At 43.5% G+C, this 19298-nt stretch overlaps 1 protein-coding gene across 1 annotated transcript in view; it reads right to left on the bottom strand.

Moving 5' to 3' along the window:
- The window catches only part of ankrd10b (ankyrin repeat domain 10b), a 36384-nt gene extending 17288 nt beyond the window's left edge, over positions 1 to 19096 (bottom strand). The window contains exons 1-3 of the mRNA XM_063213692.1: positions 18739 to 19096; positions 16483 to 16635; positions 6304 to 6395 (exon numbers count right to left, since the gene is read on the bottom strand). Of these exons, the coding sequence (XP_063069762.1) occupies positions 6304 to 6395; positions 16483 to 16635; positions 18739 to 18945 (452 nt within the window). The 5' untranslated portion in view covers positions 18946 to 19096. The remainder of the gene's footprint in view (positions 1 to 6303; positions 6396 to 16482; positions 16636 to 18738) is intronic.
- Positions 19097 to 19298: the final 202 nt, after the last annotated feature.

Raw genomic sequence — 19298 nt, 5'->3', positions numbered from 1 at the left:
ACACTTGAGGCTGGAGACCAAATGCACATTTCTTCACTGATGTCATCAATCATGAAAAGTTGGATTTAAAGTAGCTGTGGAAAATTTGTGGTTAGCACCAAAAAGCCTGGGCATTCAGTGATCATGTAACCAGTGGAAAAGATTGTAAACAGTGGATTTGAAAGCTGTGTAATGCACATGTACTGGTATAGATTACCACCCATCCATACCATACATCATATAAATAGAGTCATGGTACGAATACTATCCAAACACAATTGCCTGAAGTCCATCAGATTAACATACTGCTACAGATCACCACCCACCCTACATCATATGACCAGACAGTCACATACCAACACCATCAGAAGCTCACCACATAAAGGCTCAAGCTTACCAGAACTGACAGAAATACAACATTGGCAGTACTTGTGACATTTAGGCTATGAGGAAACCAACCAAACTCAAAACATCAGGCACAATCATGGTTGGTGGGATTTCAAAACATCTACAGTGCAGAGTACATACCAACAAAAAGGCCAACAATGAAGCAAGTAAATTGCCCGTGGAAATACTGAAGGGTCAATTTTTGAAAAGCACAGCGGATCAAGTAGGGATCTACATGACTGTCGGAAACTCTCGTCTAGTCTGACTTTGTTTCTTCCCATGACACGACTATGTTAATAACAAGAACCCAAGCACCAGGCAACACAAAATACACCACTAACAGATATAGCAAGGAGGTATCCATAATTCTGAAACTCACCGTTTAATCCAAGTTTATTTATGAAGTATATACACCATCATTGGGGATAGGTTTTTTGAAGATAAAAGTAATTACAGACACTGATAGAGGCACTTAACGGTAAAATCTTAAATGACAAGTAAATAGTTCAACTAAATGGGTGTTCCTGTGAGCAAATTACAAAGTACACTCCACAATTTTTTGTCAAACAGAACCAACTCAAAACAAGTGTTTAAAAGAAAATCACTCAACTAAACATGATTGATTGTGACCATGATCTCACAAACAAACATGTCAAAGGCAAAACCAAACACAACTCAATACAACCCTGACTGTGAACAAGGCCACCTCTGATACACAGACACAAACCAAGAGGCAAAACAAGAAGAGCAACTATACACCCATACACACAGCTTTCAAATCCACTGGTACGTCTCCGGTTTCCAGGAAAGGCAACTCTTGACAGGTCAGATGGATCAGGGGAAAGATTTGAGGCCCTCGGTGGAGAGCTTCCTCTACAGTGCCTCACTTCCCTCCAGCAGTTGGCTTCTTACTGTATGAAGGCCTTAACCCTCTACAGGGCACCTTTTAAATAAACATTTTACCAATTTATATTTATTTTGTCTTATTGCTCAGCAGCTGGAGGATGGTCAACACTGCAGAGGTATTACTCAACCCACCGTGGGTCAGATAAGGTCAGGTGACGTTTTTTTCCACAGATGACAAAAACAAACATCGCAAATACCTTATTTACAAAGGTCACTTTTAGTCACAGACTCTCAAGTTACAGCAAGCCATTACCTTATCCCATTAAGACCAGAAAACAAATTTGTGTGCAGCTGTGTGTACTTAAAGACCAACAGTGTCTGTGCATATTTGCCTGGTTAACACCAGACCTAATCACAAGTGAGATTAGGTCTGGGGAGTTGCCTATGTAAATTCCGTATGGGGCTGGAATACTTGGCTATTATGACACACTGCCCTGCTCTCTGATTGGGCAGAGAAACTGTTAAGGTCGGAATGCTTGGCCATTATGACACAGATCCCATGATCTTGTACGTTATGAGTCATCCTCGCCATACTGTCTTTCAGATCGAAACGATTGTGTAGAACTAAAGGCAGTATGGGAGTTCCCAGGCTATGTGCATATCTTTTTTGCCTTTAACAGCATTGCCAATTCTGTGAAAGTGTAGACACATTAGGTCCTAATGGCTAAGAATAATAGGGGTGTTTCAAAATTCATAATCAAAGCACTTTTGTCTATTTCTGGACACGACAGGAGGCAGAAGGGGACCGCACATTACCCAAATTAGACTGGACTTGGGGACACCTGCTTGTCTGTAAAGGGGAATCCAAATCCGGGATGATTGCAAATTGGGTAAAGCGAGACTATTTTTTGCAACTGAGGGGAACAGGCTAGTGGGGACTTACTGCAAGTCATAACAACACACAAGTTGTCCCCAACACAGTAAACAAACACTAAATATAGCTCACAACAGCTGCCAATGACAGCAACCCCTGTCAGAGGATATGATTGGTCACTTCTGAGGCCAGATGATAACAAGGATGTGGAGTCACGTTTGGTGACATGCAGAAGGGACATCTCAAGGTGCCGTGTGCAATCCTGAATGTTTTGGAGGGGGGGCACACACATCCAATGTATTTTACTTGCAGGTGCTAGTTGTCATAGGTTGCAAAATTGGAACTCTTCCATTCTAAAATTGTGATGATAGGGTTTTCAAATTATTAAGGAATCTTGTCTGAATGTTCGAATGTCCGAATTGTTACAATTAAAAAACAACGAGAAATTCTATTCTTGGTTACAAACTACACCTCCAAGCAAACGTAAGACTAATGAAGGGCAGGTTCAAATACTTTTTGGCTAGACTGAAGAGCGACATGAATGCCAAATATCTGTGGCCTTGAGCCAACTAATGATGCCTTCCTAAATTCCATAAGGCAGGCAGGCAGGCAGCAAGGCATCCTGGATGCTAAATCTGATGTAGATTTAGAAATGAATCATGTGTATAATGGCAAGACTGTAAACAGAGAGAGACAATGACTAAATCATGGATCTGAAGCAAAACACCACATCAAGTTTTTATGGATCGTCCTTATTAACGATGCATCTCTTGCTTTGTTCACCTGTGGGAACACAAACGTTTTATTGGCATTATGCCATTGGCGTTATGCCAGATAGGGACGTTTCCACCATTTACTTGTAAGGAGATTTAAGTTGCTTCAGAATTTGTTAGTCTGTTTTTTTAATCTTGTTGTTGTTCTTCCTTTGCTCCACCACAGAACGGCAAACATAGCTCTCACTTTCATAATCAGGAGTAAAAGCACTCCAACAAGCCAAGCAAGTTGTTATTTTTAAATGATGCTAACCCCTGTCATGGAGCAAAGGAGCGTTTCAGATGAATACAGAGAACAGGCTTGACAGGAACATCTCGACAAAACAATAGACGCTAAGATGCATCTCGCATTTAAAAACAAATCTGTGTGCACACCATACAATGCCTAAGGGTCGAGACAGAAAACGAGAGAGAGAGACAGAGGGATAGAGAGAAAGTGTGAGAGAGAAAGAGGGAGGGTGTGCGCGCATGTGTGTACTGTGTTTTCAAGACCTGGGAAAGCAAGAAGCTGTTGCCATGTTCAATGGCAGGGGGGTTATCTATATCTGGGGTGCCTAGGGTGCACTACCCAGGGAGCGTCTGGCTTTCAGTGACCTCAGACGAACTGCTTACTCCCTCCATCAGCTGGGGACTCAGCGAGACCAGGAAACTATGCCAGGCTCGCCAAGAACACGGCTTTATTTACTTTAGAGGAGATGCCACAGCCTTCATCGCAACACTGCACACAGGGCCGCTGACACCTTTGACTAGTCCCGGGACTAAATCACCTGAAAGGGGCCCCCACCTCAAGGCATACAATGTAACAAGGAGCCAATTCTGGGGCCCCTCTCTCTGGGTCTGGGACAACAGACCCGTTTGTCCTCCACCTGACTCTAGTCTAGACCAAGAGCACTACTTGGCTGAACGCAAGATTGGAGCGGTTACCTTGTTAGACAAATATTTAGATACATCGAACGTCAGTAAATATGTTTTTTGTGCAATGGGGGGAAAGGAATTGAATGCTTTCTTGGTAACAACTTATTTGTGCATAAATAAATATGTATGCACGGTCAGTTTAATATGGATGGTCTCTACACTATTTGATGCAGAGACTTTTTAATAGCCGTTTACATTACATTGACAGCTTTGATAGCGGTTTACATTGCATAGCATTACATTACACTGAAATGACTGTTTTATCCGAAGCGACATAGTTATTTAGATACAGGGTATTGATTAAAGTCTCTGGAGCAATGTGGGTTTAGGTGCCTTGCTCAAGAGCACTTCAGCCATGGAGGTGATTTGTAAAAGTCTGTTGATGATCGAGTACATTAAGCTGGCAGATAATCATTTCACTGGAATTGTAAAACTAGTCCTAATTTTATACTACTGGGATATAGACCCTACCATTTTATGTGCAGGTTTCATTAAAGTAAAGTAAAGTCTGGAATAAATGGCATTAATTCACATATTTTGCCATTTTGATGTTTGTAAGGTTGACTGTTTACATACGTGTTCAACAATCCAATCCTTGAAGGATGAGGACAAATTAGAACGACATGGAATTTGGTGATGGGGATAAAAAATATATATATATATAATTAACTCCAATCAGTTGCTCGGCTTCAACAGGTAATAGAGGATTATAATTACTGTTATAATTATATAACTGCGATATAATCTACCTGGGGGGAAAAGCTGTTAAAATTGAAAATGGATAATGAGAAAAAAAACAATTAAATTACAAAGATTAGATTTAACTTTTTTGTTTTTCCTCTGAAGAGGCAATAACCAATCTACACCAAATGAGTCCATGAGGCTGCACTACATCTCCTGCCAAGTAAATGGTTTATTTTAGAGCACCAAAAGGCCATTTCTACTCATTTCACCGTGTTGCGTCCAATCCAGAGGAGAAGCTGTGGCTGCGAAGTGAAGAGATGTGCATTTGGTCTGCCTGCCCAGCTAAAGAGAACACACAGACTTACCAATGCAAAAAAGGGGGTTAACAAAGATCAAAACTGTCAAAGAAAATGACTTCTACCATCTACATGAGGAAATGCAAGGCAATGAGTATATAGATATATGAAACATTATAATTCTTAGACAAAGTGGTTAAATATTACATGATTTGCCCAATTAAAATGTTTAAAGTATTTTGCACTGGGACAGACACAGGTCAATGGAGAACCCCATCAAACACACACCGGTTGTATATGCACACATACTAGAACAGCAAGTTCAGGTAATCCCTCCCCTACCTATTCACTTTTCAGTCTTGAATAATTGAATGTTTAAGCACCAGGTGGTATATGTAGACTGAGCATGGCTTTGTCTTTCAGGGAAACATGCTGCATCTAATCTAAGTAAAGACTCATTCTTTGCAGGAATGTTGGGCCACAGTAAAACAGGTGCAGACTCCGCTCACATAGATAACATAAACACGTAGTATATGCAAAGCATTGTCCTCTTTTATGACAGATATGCCAGCACTTGCACGTAGCACTTGCATGTGGAAATCATCATAAAATAAATACACTTTTCCTGCAACGTGACAAAATATTGTCATGATCTGATGTTCAAATCAACAAATGCAAAAGCAGATGCAACTTCAGATAAACTGTGCATCACAATCTGAAAACTGACTTCTAGTTTACCGTGATGCCTGTGACTGACACAACTTTATATTTAGGCAAAGATATGATTAAAACAGCAGTCAGTATACAATTTACTAGCAACATTTACTAGTATACAAAGTACTGTTAATTACAAACGCATATCATTTCATACGACATGAATTATATACATAGTCACTCTCATACAGAGTTCACTCTCCACAAAAAATAGCACATATATACAACATAGCATCATCCGTTTTAGGCCCAGTCTTTTTACAAACTGTCCAGTAAAAAGGCAGGAAAATAGTGCCTATAACCAAAACTGAGTAAGAAACTTGATAACACCCAGTGCAACTGAGCTAACACCAATGACCCTGAATACTCTGAAAACGAATTCTAAATACTAACTTCTAGAATAGGGAGTACCACCAGGAGCTTGCAATTTCAGCATAGAGACCCCAAATAGTACCCCATCCGGTTGGCCTATGGAACCCAAGCACTGATCGCCAAGAATTTTGGATCAAACATCTGATATACAGAGATACTCTGGCCTGCATTTCATGAATCAGTACTCAAACATCAGTGCTTATACCCCATGAGTTGAAACCAGAAAGAAAGCGACTTAAGTTCCCTATTCCACCAATCTAATGACATGAAAACGAAGTAGAGTGAACACCAAGGCAAAGGGTGGTTAGTAGCCCACTGTGTGCATCTGTGTAGCTTTGATGGAGTTCCCATTGAACCAATAGCGTGCACTTCCCGAGCATAAGTGAGAGTAGCTAGGGCCAATAGAGTGCATAAGAGGATGGGTGGGGCAAAGGAAGGGGGGAGTAAAAGGGGCAATACTTACTCCGCCTTGGCCCCCCGCATCAGGAGGGCATTTATACAGTCAATGCTGCCAGCACGGGCCGCCTTGTGGATGGGGCTCTCACCCACATAGTCCTGCAGACCAAATGGAAAACAACAATGCTGTTAATGAGATCAAGATTTTAAAAAAAGAAGATAAAAAGTAATCAAAAATGTAAAACATACACACAGTATACCTGTACACAAAATGAAGTGTAATGAACCGTTGCAGTGTATGTGTGTATGCGTGTGGGTGGGTGCGTGCCTGCGTGCGCGTTCCATTTAAGTTCAATCTCTGCATGCGAGAAATGTCAAAACACCAGCTGTGTGTGTGTGTGTGTGTGTGTGTGTGTGTGTGTGTGTGTGTGTGTGTGTGTGTGTGTGTGTGTGTGTGTGTGTGTGTGTGTGTGTGTGTGTAAAGGTCAAGGTGGTCAAGTCTAAATGTCACCAAGGATCCAGTGCAATTGAACACCCAACTTTCATAAAATGTTCACTCAAACATCATTCCCTTTGTAAGTGATCATCAGACAATAACACTTTAAAGTACGGAAGCCTGGTTCACACCCTTATGGTATACTCCTGGATAGCAGCCAATACGTATTTTAATAAAAACAGGAAACCCAAGATGAGAAGTGAAACTAGCGGGTGAAACTGAAGTACAGTGTATGACAGTGCAGTGTCCACGTCTATCCATTTCTCTGGTTTTGGATAGGTCTAGGTCCTTGCATGGGAAAGGACCCAATTCTTTGTATGACAGTGCATGTAAAGAAAGGTGATATGGAGAGCAGGCTGGAGTGGAGTAGAGTAAAGGAGTGTAGGGTTTTTCCCCCAGCACTTTATTGTTTGGCTACCACCTTGACAAGGAACACCTACCAACATGACTAGGTTCCCTGATAATATATAGGTTTTGTGTTGTGAGTGAGTGCATTTTTAAAAGTTGCTTAACCAAAACATGTATACTTTTAGAGGTCTTCAGATCAAATTTCATATGAGACTGCACAATATAGCCTTTCCAATGATTGTGACCTGTCTCTGGTACTGACTAAACACCCAACACCTTGACTAACCAAAATTCTGCGGGAATAACTGTAGCGCATCATTTGTGGTGCAAGAGGACACAGCAGAATCACAGTCTTAGACCCTGTTTACAGGTGTATGGATGTTCTTGTTAACGCATCAGTTTGGGCCTCTTGTTTACACGTAAAAACTTTTTAAAAATCTCCTCTAAAACATCCGATTTGGGGAGTTAAAACACGCCTGTCACAATAGTGCTTTTATTATCCATATACCTTGTTTATTTGTAAACAGGAAAAAATAGCCACTTTCAAACATGTGTGTATGTGTCAGTCCTCAGTACATGCACTTACACACATTATAGTGGCATTGAATTTCACAGGCCCTTTATCATGGTAGTGGCTACAAACCATGAGAAAAAAAAAAAAAAAAAAAAACTTCGGCACACTCCTTTGGATCCTTTTTTGGGGTACATGCATTTGGCAGGATGGCATTTCAACCTTGAGGTCTTCCTCAGGTTCACAGGCTGGAAATATTTAATGACTAGAAACCAGTGTTGTACACATACACTTCACAACTTCCCAGTGCCTGGTTGTGAATGCCGGGGCTCTTGTTATACTACTAAGGAAGTAAAGAGCAAGTTCAAGCTGTATCTAACAATTTAAAAATAGCATTAGGCCTATCTTTCAGACCCCGTCCTGCCTTTGTGGAAGCATTGTTCGCCTGCTTGACTTAAATGATAAAAAGAAAGTTAAAATACCACAGGATACTGGTATACATGCACAAATATTAATGCATAACCTCAAAGGAAGGTTCACCAAAGCAGCTTGGATGTGAAAACTTTAAATAAGGTGCCAAGGATTAACATGAAGACGTGGTGATGTGTTGAAATGTTACTCCTTGGCACTTTTTAAACCATGTTTTCACATCTGAGCGGCTTCTGAGGCATTAGTCCTCTCTTGCTAAAGCACTAGATTAGTGAACCACAGAGCGTGGTGGATATCTTAACCCACCGGTCTAACTTCCAATAGCTTGTGTGGACTAGTCAGCCCATCTCCAGTTGTATGTGTCAATAATCTATCTACAACTACTAAGGCTGAACAACAGGATGATTTTATAAGTTATTTTACTCAGTTCGGACCTCTGCGCAGTTACTGCCTCTTTGCTTTGTAAGGCAGTACTGTTCTCCGATCTTCTACCAAACATGCATGTAATCCAACAGTCCCACTTTGTTAGTATATCTTCTGAAGAGGTGGATAGGTTTGACCAAAATGTGTGTGCCAGTAATACACTAATATAAAAAAGGTGCACCATGAACTGATTACTGTAACTTTTGCAGGCGAACGCTCAAGATGGACATAGATACTGGCCGGCCGGTTTGAGATTAGGTGCCAGAACAGGCACCAGCACAGTTCTCTGTCAGCCTGAACATGCCTGGAGAGATCAGAGTTAATGCTTTGGCGGAGCTCTACCCATTGCAATTGTTAGCCAAAAGAGTATTTTTTTACCATGCCCCAGTGCCCAGGCACAGAGCTGCCTAAGACTTCTGGTCCACACGCTCCTCTAAGGAAGGCAGTTTTTTGTCACCATCGGAGAACACATCTCCAACAAGTATGATGTGCCTTTTGGAGTTGCTCAGGGTAGTTGCTTGGGCCCTCTCCTCTTCTCTCTCTATATGTTACCCCTGGGCTCCATCATCAGAGAGCACAATGTTGATTTTCATAGCTATGCCGATGACACTCAACTATATATCTCTGTCGAGCCTAGCCAAACCACTGCCATTCATGCCTTGACTAAATGCATGTCTGCCATCACAGATTGGATGAACAGTAACTTCCTAAAATTAAATGAGGATAAAACTGAAGTGTTGCTCATTGGGCCTAAGGAAAAACGTGCAAAACTCCACTCAAGCCTAGGTGACCTAAGCATACACATTAAAGATAAGGTTACTAGCCTAGGTGTGGTCATAGACTCGGATTTGAGCTTTGAGCCTCACATCAACAAGATAACAAAATCTGCTTTTTTCCATCTTAGAAATGTTAACAAAGTGCGCGGCTTGGCCCCCCAACAAGACGCTGAGAAACTTATTCATGCCTTTGTCACCAGTAGGATAGACTACTGCAATGCTCTCTTCTCTGGTCTCCCAAAAAAATTAATTGACAAATTGCAACTCATTCAAAATTCTGCGGCAAGAATCCTAACAAGAACCAGAATGAGAGAGCACATCTCTCCTGTCTTGGCAGACCTGCACTGGTTACCTGTCTCTTACAGAATCGACTTTAAGATTCTGCTCACAGTATTTAAAGCATTAAATGGACTTGCCCCTAGCTATATCTCAGACATGCTCTCTTTTTATGCCCCTGCTCGAGCTCTCAGGTCCACTGATGCCAAGCTGCTAAGGACCCCCCACCCCCCGCAGAAGAAGATCGGCGACGCCGCGTTTGCCTGCTATGCGCCCAAGAGATGGAACGCCCTCCCCATCGAGATTCGATCAACCACCTCCGTCGACTCCTTTAAGAAGCAGCTGAAGACCCACCTCTTCATCCTTGCCAACTCCTAGCTGCCAAGGCGTCATAGTGTCCCAGCTGCCGCAGCGCCCTTACTACTCGCAACCAGCCCTGGCAGGGGGCTCCCCTAGGTGGCCGCTGGTCTCTGCCTGAGGTTTCTTCCTGACTATAGGGGGTCTTTTTTTTTTTTTTTTTTCTCAGACTTCACTGAGCTTTTTTTTCCCCCTTACAAACTATGAATCAAGCGAAAGGGAGTTTTTCCTCACCCCTGATGCCACCAGGGGCCGCACCTGAGCGCCCAATCTCTGTGTGACTATCTATGACTTATGATAGGCCCAGCCACTATGGACCTTACACATCTAAGAATCCTGGTCCTATCATACGTTGACCTTATGACTCTACATTCTCTGTCTATCTCTTCTTCCTCTGCCTTCCTGCTTTTTCTGCCTCTCCTCTATACCTCTCCTTTTAAATCTATCTCTAAAAATGTTTTTTTTTTTTCCATTTGTTAAGCACTTTGAGTTACATGCCTTGTATGAAACAGTGCTATACAAATACAATTATTATTATTATTATTAATGTCTTTGTGTAACAGAAACAATTATCTGGGTTTTTGGGTGCTCATTACCTCACAGGTGTTAAGCACTTCGATCGATTTCAGTGTGAAAAAAAGTGTAGATTTGCACACTTCCAGCTACTTCTGTGTGAAAAGTGCATGGCCTAATAAATAAAGCTTTGGTAAAAAATTATTTTTAGGATCCCGGCTTACCACCGGCAACCTGAGAGAAAGATTTCATTCACACCTCATTATGGTTATAGCTAGTTCATCCACTAGCCCCAGTGCCGTGCACGCAAGCACGCACCCACGCACAAACCCACAAGTGCATTCATGACCCCTTCTCTACCCCGAGTGGTCACTAGGGAGGGATTCAAGCTCAGAAACTGGAGCGGAGTTGAGCTGACGTCATGGACTTGAGTCTGACTAATTGGCCCTTATGGTGATTTAAAATGTGGAACTGACATAACAGCTGCCCACTAGCTAGCTACCTAACTGAGTGGGACAAAGGGGTAAGCTGTCCTGAGCCCAGGGAGAAGGGGGGCTCAGAATTCTCCAATACATAGTCATCTTGAAGCCCCCCCCCCTCCAAGATGTACAGTCCTGGGCCCAGCCAAAGCTGGCAGCGTCCATATAACTGCTTCCTGTAAAGCTAGCTAGCTAATTAGGTGGACATGCCTGGAAGGAGTGGGGTTTTTTGTTCAAGTTGGTGGGTTCAGCCATAGCCACAGCTCCAGGCGGGCATTTGACAATTCATCATTGCTCACTGAACTATTTTTCATGATACTTCAATGCACTTGTGCTTCCTTACCTTGCCGAACACAACAGTAAGAGTAAAGAAGTACGTTCACCAAAATCCTTATAAGGTAGGGTTTGTAATCAAAATAACTTGATTTCAGTTACTAAACATTTTGACTGATTTTTGAGGGGGGAAAAATGTGTACAGGGCACAGGTCAGCTTCTACAAAACCCATTATGTCTCGCCACCGTTTTTCTATAGGAGAGCAGTAGAGCGAAACCATAAACAGACGGCACTCCAGAGGGCTCCTCACAGCTTTAATGACCAATGTAAACTACATTTATACAACACTCTTACACTCACACTCTTGCAGCAGAGTACCACTGAATGAACACACATAAACGCACACCCACACACACACAAACGCACATACAAACACACACACAAACACATACACAAACACACACACAAACATGACTATCAGACAAGTCATTACTGGTGCTAGACAACACTCCAAGCCCTAATGCTGCACTCTCCCTCATCTCAACTCAACTCTCCTGAGGATGTGTCTGTCTGCACCAAAGACGCCTTTATGGCGTCAGCGAGGCATCTTCTCGCTCTACCATCTTTGGTCTGGACCCAACACTGGCACAGTCAAGTGGCCAGCTGATGTGAACGAGAGGAGACAGAGCGGTCGACATGTTCGGACAAGGCCACGGCAGTAACATCTTGAACTCCTCACCCCTGCTCGTCACAGCAGCATGTAGATGTCAATCACTAAGGCAGAGGCAGCGTCAACCACACAATGACACTACACCCCAGCTGCACCTAAAACATTGCATCATCCGGTTACCCTGCACCATCACTGGATTTGCATTAACAAATTATCGACCTGGTTACAGGGATTCAACTGTGTGATCGTTCACAACCGTCAACGGTGGGTATATATATATATTTTTTTTTTTATGCCTTTATTTGACAGGGCAGTCGAAGATGGTGAAGCAAATGGGACAGAGAGACAGGGGAGGATTGGGAAACGACCCCGGCCGGACTCGAACCGGGGTCCCCATGGGTGGGCATGCAAGCCCAAATGTGGGGGGCTTAGCGCCCTGCGCCACAGCGCCCACCAATTTCTTCAATACCACTATGCCATCTGTGTTGTGTCTCATCATATTGTGCAGTCGGTGGATGAGCCAGGTCAGAATGGTCCTCAGATGCTGCTCACTAGCATGAGAGAGGAAGCATCAACACCTCTCACTCACTCTCTCACCCCATCTCTCCATCCCCATGACAACCATGAATTGTGACTCATCATCATCACCGATGTAGGTCAAGCCCGATGGCTGACTGGGCAGATGATGCTCTAGGCCAGTGCTTCACAACCTTTTCCAACTTTGGGGCCCACTTAAAATTTTCACAAAATGTTCAGGGCCTACCTCAGACCCAATAAACAATATATTTCAAATAAATAGTCAGCAGCAACATGGACACAACTATTATTTTGACTTTCAGAAACTGATTTCAAAGCCCACTTGGAATACGTTCAGGGCCCACAGTTTTCAGAATCACTGCTCTTGGGGCTTGAAGTCTGCCTCTGACCAAAGGTGGGGAAGGAATTAAAGGAGTCAGTCAGCCTGCCAGTCTGCCTGCCTTCCCCAGATGCCTCCAAGATCACATTCAAATTAACCTTGGCGTCAGTGATGCGTATAAAGGACAATCTGTGGAGTCAGACAGAGAGACAGGGAGGAAGAAAGAGAAGAGGGGGAAAATGGCGCTGGCTGTGCTATATTTGGTGCGGTCTGCCGGGCTTGTAGCGGCGCTTATATAACAGTGACCTAGTAATCTGGATTCTGTCTAGCCCCTGAGCATGCGAGCATCTGAGGATGAGAAGGAGGAGGAGGAGGGCGGCTATCAGAGCAGACAAGCCCAGTAGGAAACATGACTGTGCACGTACACACTCATCATCATCATATTGGCACAGCACACAGGCCTGAATCCAATTTCATTTCATTTAAAAACTGAGGGTTGTGTGTAATTCAATTAAAAGGAGGGTGTGTAAGCGTAATGCACAGATTATCAGGTAGTCAGCCATGTAAAACCTTCACTTCAGACACACAGATTGTTGGGCCGAGAGCAGAGGGTTTTAATGGTGTTAAAAACATCAAAAGGCTGTTAAGTCAACTATGGATGAGAGCATGAATTGTTTGCAAGTCTGTAAGTCCACTATAAAAAAAATGGTGGCTTGGCTTACACTTAAAATAAGTCTGATGTTTAAATTGGATCTAAGCTCAAATAAAACCCTGAGTGCTGACATCGAGGGAGCTTACTCTTCTGATCCGATTTCAAAATAGCTCCAAGCTATGACCACCACAAAGGCTCTTTAACCAACTGCGTGCGGACCACAGCCCAGATCTTAGGTAAACAAAGCTGCAAAATTGGCATCTTCTCTTGCACATATGAAATGAATCAAAATCAAATAGAACAGTTTCAAGTAAAGATTTGCAATACTTCTCACTGATAAACATATTACACTGCTGCTTGCTTTAATAGAAATCAATTTAGTTGAGTAAGGATGTGCAATACTATTCATTGCTGAAGGCATGTTTACACACGTGCAGCCAGTGGGGCTTCTCACATGTAACGTGGCGCTAGCCTGTTTTGACCGGCACACCTGCGTGTACTGCTCAACTCTGCATGTTGTGTCTGTCTGAGAGAAAGCAGTGCACAAGTTCCATTCCCATGTCTCCATCTGTAATGTTATCGCCACGGATAGCCTACCGTAACACATCATTCCACATCTCCCATTAGCAACTAGTTGTTAATGCGACGGTTTTATCAGGTGTGTCAGTAGACCTTAGATTCTGCACCATGAACGGTTGTTACATTCCAATTAGAGGATGACATTTTTCAGGAATTCCCATGGGTCCCGCGGGTCCTGCGGGATTCCCGCGGGATGGGAGTCAAAATTTTAAAAATGAATGGGAACGGGCAGGAGCGGGAATAAAGATGAATGGGAGCAGGCAGGAGCGGGAATAAAAATGAACAGGTGCGGGAATGCTGCGTATTTTGTCGTTAAAAAACAAACAAAAAAGCCTCGTTTTTTGACAAAAAGGGAGTGGGGTTGATTTTGAGTGGGAGTGGGCAGGATTGGGAGACATTTTTTTCAGGACGGAACGGGATGGGATTTGTTTCTTTTACTCCACTCCGGGACAGGATTTTTTTTCTGGGACCGGGATGGGACGGGAGTGAAAATCCACTCCCGTGTCATGCTCTAATTACAATCTACGGAGTAATCAGTCTAGAGAGGGGAACAAGACCCAGGACCACTCCACACATGGCCCTCCTAATGTCTCCTTTGAGGCCGTATTTAACATATTCACCTATTTCAACATATGCCCATTACATTGATGGGTGCTTTTGAAACTCTCCCGAAAGAGTTCAGCGGCTGCAGAAAACATTAACATCTGTATATGTGTCTGCGCTGACTGACAGATTTTTGAGAAAAATCAACAAAGCATTAAACGCCCAACACATAATGAAAACTTATTACATCAGGGCAGTAAATATTATACCTGGTATCAAAACATTTAAATGTAATGGTCTATTTCTGACTAGTAGCAGGTACATATTTCATACACCTTTACTGCCCTGTAGTGAGATTTTCAGTCCTGCTTACAGGCAAAATTAATGGTATAACGGCTGCATATCTTGTTATGGGTTAGTCAATTCCATCTCCTTTTCTACTACAAATCCTGCTGAGTAGCAGTACTCACAAAGACCAAACACGTCAGCATGCAGTGCTGAGACATGTAGCCTGGGCTCCGCTCCAAACCGTTAACTATCCCCTTGTGAAGGGCACTGGCGATGAGATCACTGCATTATAAAGCAGGAGACGGTCAAGGAAAAAGAAAAAAGAAGAAGAAAAATAAAACACCCTGCTATAGGAAGGATTCATGGATACGGTACAGATGTCATGGATTTTGCAATCCATGCTAAACTACAACCTCCTACACTGTCTGCTAGCCACTGCAGATTTATTTTTTCCACTTTTCCCTCCACATGCGGGAATAAACACACAGGACAGAAGGTCCACAGTGGCAAATAGGGACACTATTCATTGAACTGAACAACTCCTGCACAAGCATGCACTGGCATACCACGTCTGAAGTTTGTGTTTATGAAACACCTGACGATGAATGAAGACTTGTTTTAGGTACATGCTCTGATGCAGTCAAATTTTCAACATCAACATTCACACTCTTGTACCTAGCTGAATTTCATAATGGATGCCCTGAGCAAGGCAACTTTCCCCCACACTGGTCCAGGGACTGTAACCAAATACCCTGTAATATCTGCAATATTTGGGGAAAAAGTGTCAGCTAACGTAATGTAAGTTAACATAATGAATGGCAGGCTACAAAACTGTGTTTCACTAAAAGAAAAGTGCTCCACCAGCTGCATACTGCACTTTCACAGGTCTGCATAAAAGTGAAGTGAAAGTCAGTTCGTCATTGTGACACCACAGCAGACAATGAACTTGCACTTAACGTAGGGCTGAGCTCATGTAGTGGGTTACTCTATAGCAGGGGTGGGGAACCTTTTTCATTCGAGGGGCCACTTCAAATTCCTGCAAGGGTCATAAAGTCCTCTGAGGGCCGTACTATGAACACAAATCAGGATTACCCCATGCAATTTAGGCCTATATTGACTTGTAATTTCTAAGATTCCTTTACAAAATATGTCATACTTCATGTAAAGTTCCATAACATTACAATGATATCGGGAGCCGGATAAAACGGCCTCAAGGGCCGTAAACGGCCCTCGAGACATAGGTTCCCCACCCCTGCTTTATAGCCACAAGGCTTTGGGTCAAAGCAGCTGCTAGCCAAATGGCCATGTGTGACCAGAAACACACCTATTCCCTCCATCCATCCTCTAGTGCACTGATTCCCAAACTTTGGGCCGGGGCCCACTGGTAATTTCATTTCCCTTGTATGTCTTGTGCATATGAAGAAAGTGATAATAAAAACTGACTTGACTTGACTGTGAATGTATGTAGTGCTACATTGGTCATTTTTAAGGCTTTTAGATACATTTTTACAGCCTTTCCCATACATAGACCATTCTGTGGCCCAGCATAACATAATAGAAACCGAACACCACAAATCGCCAGCTGCACATGCATGTCAATGTGAGTACACATGCATAATGTTTTTTTTTTTTGCATTGTTGCATTTCTTTTGTTGTTGTTTGTGATGCACATCGAGTTGCCTTTCTGTGTATGAAACTATAATGCGACTTGACTTTTTTCCCTATTGCACCACACGATACAACTTGGTCTAGGTAAACAGTGCTGGAGGTACGTACCTGGCGGTTGATGTCGGCCCCAGCTTGCAGCAGCCACAGCAGGCAGTCGGGGTGGCCTCCGAAGGCAGCGATGTGCGTGGGTGTCTGGGCGAAGCGTGACGTCTGGGAGTTCACGCCACAGCCCACCTGCACCAGACGCATCACACACTCCAGCTGGAGACGGGACAGGGGCATTTGGGGATGGATTTGGGGGAAGAGTGGTGAAATGATTAAAGTTGGGTTTGAAAGGGAGACATGAAGATGGAGTGGTTATGAGAGATAGTTGAGGGTGTGATATAAGAAGGGGTGATATAGAGAATGCCAGGTAGTGTTAGATTGATTGAGAGCAAGGTTTGCGAGTAGGCCCAGTTTTATTGTTGAACAAGGGGTGAAATACATAAAGGGTAGATTGAGGAAGGGTAGTAGATTGAGGAAATTTGGTTTAAAATAGGGGTGAGGAAGGATGAAGTGGTTATGGCAGATTGAGAGTGTGGGTAGAGCGAGGAATGAAGTGCAGACGGAGTGGGTTGTGAGGCAGAATGAGGAAGGTGCGTTTAGTATGGTGAGGGAAGTGTTGGGTCAGAGGATGGAGGACAGTTGGGTATGGGGTGTTTAGTGTGTTTGGGTAGGGGGGGGTGTAAAGGTGGATGGATGGAGGTGCGAAATGCAAATGGTGTGGTAGAGAGGAGATGGATTAAGAAGTGTAGTTAAGCGAAAGAAAATGGACAGGTTGGAGTAGGGGTGTGAATGACAACAAGGGAGAAAGTTCATCTGTGATTCTTTGTCCCCCCCCGTAAAGGCATAGCATTGTTCTGCTAATAGCAACCTTCAAAGCCTGTGGGCGAGATCAGAGCAAGACGGTCGTAAATCCCGAAGATAACGTTTCCCTCCACTGTTTCCCGGCAATAACTTCACACAGCACTCCCTCTGAGAACCGCTTAGCTATAAACTCCACCCGCCCTGTCACACTATCCTGTATTTATGACTACACATGCACAGCACCCACACAGGCAGGATAACACATATTGACATACTCGTCGTCAATGGTGTTACGTGACTGACTAGCAGGCAGCTTTCCTTAAGCAGGGATGCGCTGATTGCGTGTGCAAACTTGACCGGTGGGGTAGCACCATTTAATAAAGCGAACGTGGCTTTTCCAATGAACCGGAAAGGCCTTTGACACCGTTGCTTGTTCGCGTGCCGTGTCTGTCCCCCACCTCATAATAACCCTGTTGTCAAGGAATGGCAAAACATGTAGACAATTGCGAGTGAGATGAGCGTGAGCCGATGATGATAGGCAGTGAATGCTGTTTGGGTCAATAAGCACCCTCTGGCAGTGACCATGTGTGAGTTCCATGCAGTGTTATAATGCAGACGAGAAGAGCCAGTTCCATTTTGTTCTGAATTCCTCCTGGCTAGAGTAAGCTTAAGTGAATATGCATGCATGCACTAAAATGTCAGTGAGCTGCGTAACGTGTCCTTGGGCCAAAATATTTGTCTTCCCCTTGAACATTATTTTCCCTGCCTAGCTGGAGGTGGCTGGTTAACTTCTTTCTAATTTTGGACCCATGGGCGACCGTCTAGAACGCAGAGGCAAAGGAACAAAGTAACAACATTTTCGCAAAAGAAACATTGCAAAGTGCTTTGCTAGAATCTCCTCAAAGACTCCGTGCTTTGGACCGTTTATTTGCCTATTACCTACCGCCGAAGTTGGGTCACATATGGTTCAAATGTATGTGGAGATAAAGACGTCCCTGCCCACTCAAACAATAACAGTAACGTGTACTGGAAAGAAGTGAGTGAGCATGCGTTAGTTGTTCTGGTTAACCATCAATCCAACTCCCACACAGCTACACATATAAGACATTTCCCACATTCACAAAGGCTCGTAAAGATAACGCTCGCATACATTTGAAAAAAATGAATAAGTGTGTGGCCAGCAGTAGCGAGGTGTGACTGTACGGCTAACTCTCCCTAAAGTAATCGCATCGAGAACAAAGACGACACAACCCAGCTTCATAAAATGTTTCTTCTGGTAACAAACATACCAGTTCAAAACCAAATTAAAACAACAGTATCAATTAATTAAAAATGGAAGCTGACTTTAGATAGCGATATTCTTGTCTACTCTTATCGTTATAATTCAATTGATAATGGCGGCTTGCTACAATGGTTAATTCAGCATAGCAAGGAAACGTGAGGCATTGTCGTGTCAATATGCAGAACAGCCGTCGTGGAAAAGAAAGCGTGAATGCCACAAAGAAAGACGCCAAGTACCTTTCCGAAATGGGCAGCCCAGTGTAGCGGTGTCCACCCATAGAAAGAATCTTCCACGGCTAGGTCAGCTTGGTTGGTAGTGCGCTGAAGAATGGAGCACAAGGCGCCTACATCCCCATCCCTGCACGCCCGGTGCAAAGGGAACCGAATGTTCAGCACCTCTTCGCTGGAGAAGCCGGACTCTATTCCTACCGACATTCTGAGCATAGAATTAGACGAAATAGACTATAATAAAGAGAAAATAAAGAAAAAAAAACGTAAAGGTTATGCTATTGTTTAGAAGCGGGAAACGCAGTCGCCGTACTGCTCAGTATCGGCTCATGCCGCCCTATGAGCAAACATAAGCACACACACCGAATGAAAGCTCATGCCGACTGACAGGGAGGAGAAATGAGTTACAGGGCCGTTTAGGAAACCCGACATGGATTTCCTAGCTTGCGGGTGTGGGTACGGTACAAATCCTGGACTGGATTCCATTCCAACATGAACTCGGCTTTCAACATAGTCCACACGTGCGTGATGTCAGGGTCCACTTTAGTCAAGTCAAGTGTACTTTATTG

This window comes from Engraulis encrasicolus, chromosome 13 (assembly GCF_034702125.1).
Source record: "Engraulis encrasicolus isolate BLACKSEA-1 chromosome 13, IST_EnEncr_1.0, whole genome shotgun sequence".
NCBI lineage: Eukaryota > Metazoa > Chordata > Actinopteri > Clupeiformes > Engraulidae > Engraulis > Engraulis encrasicolus.
This window is presented reverse-complemented; position numbering and strand designations above follow the sequence as displayed.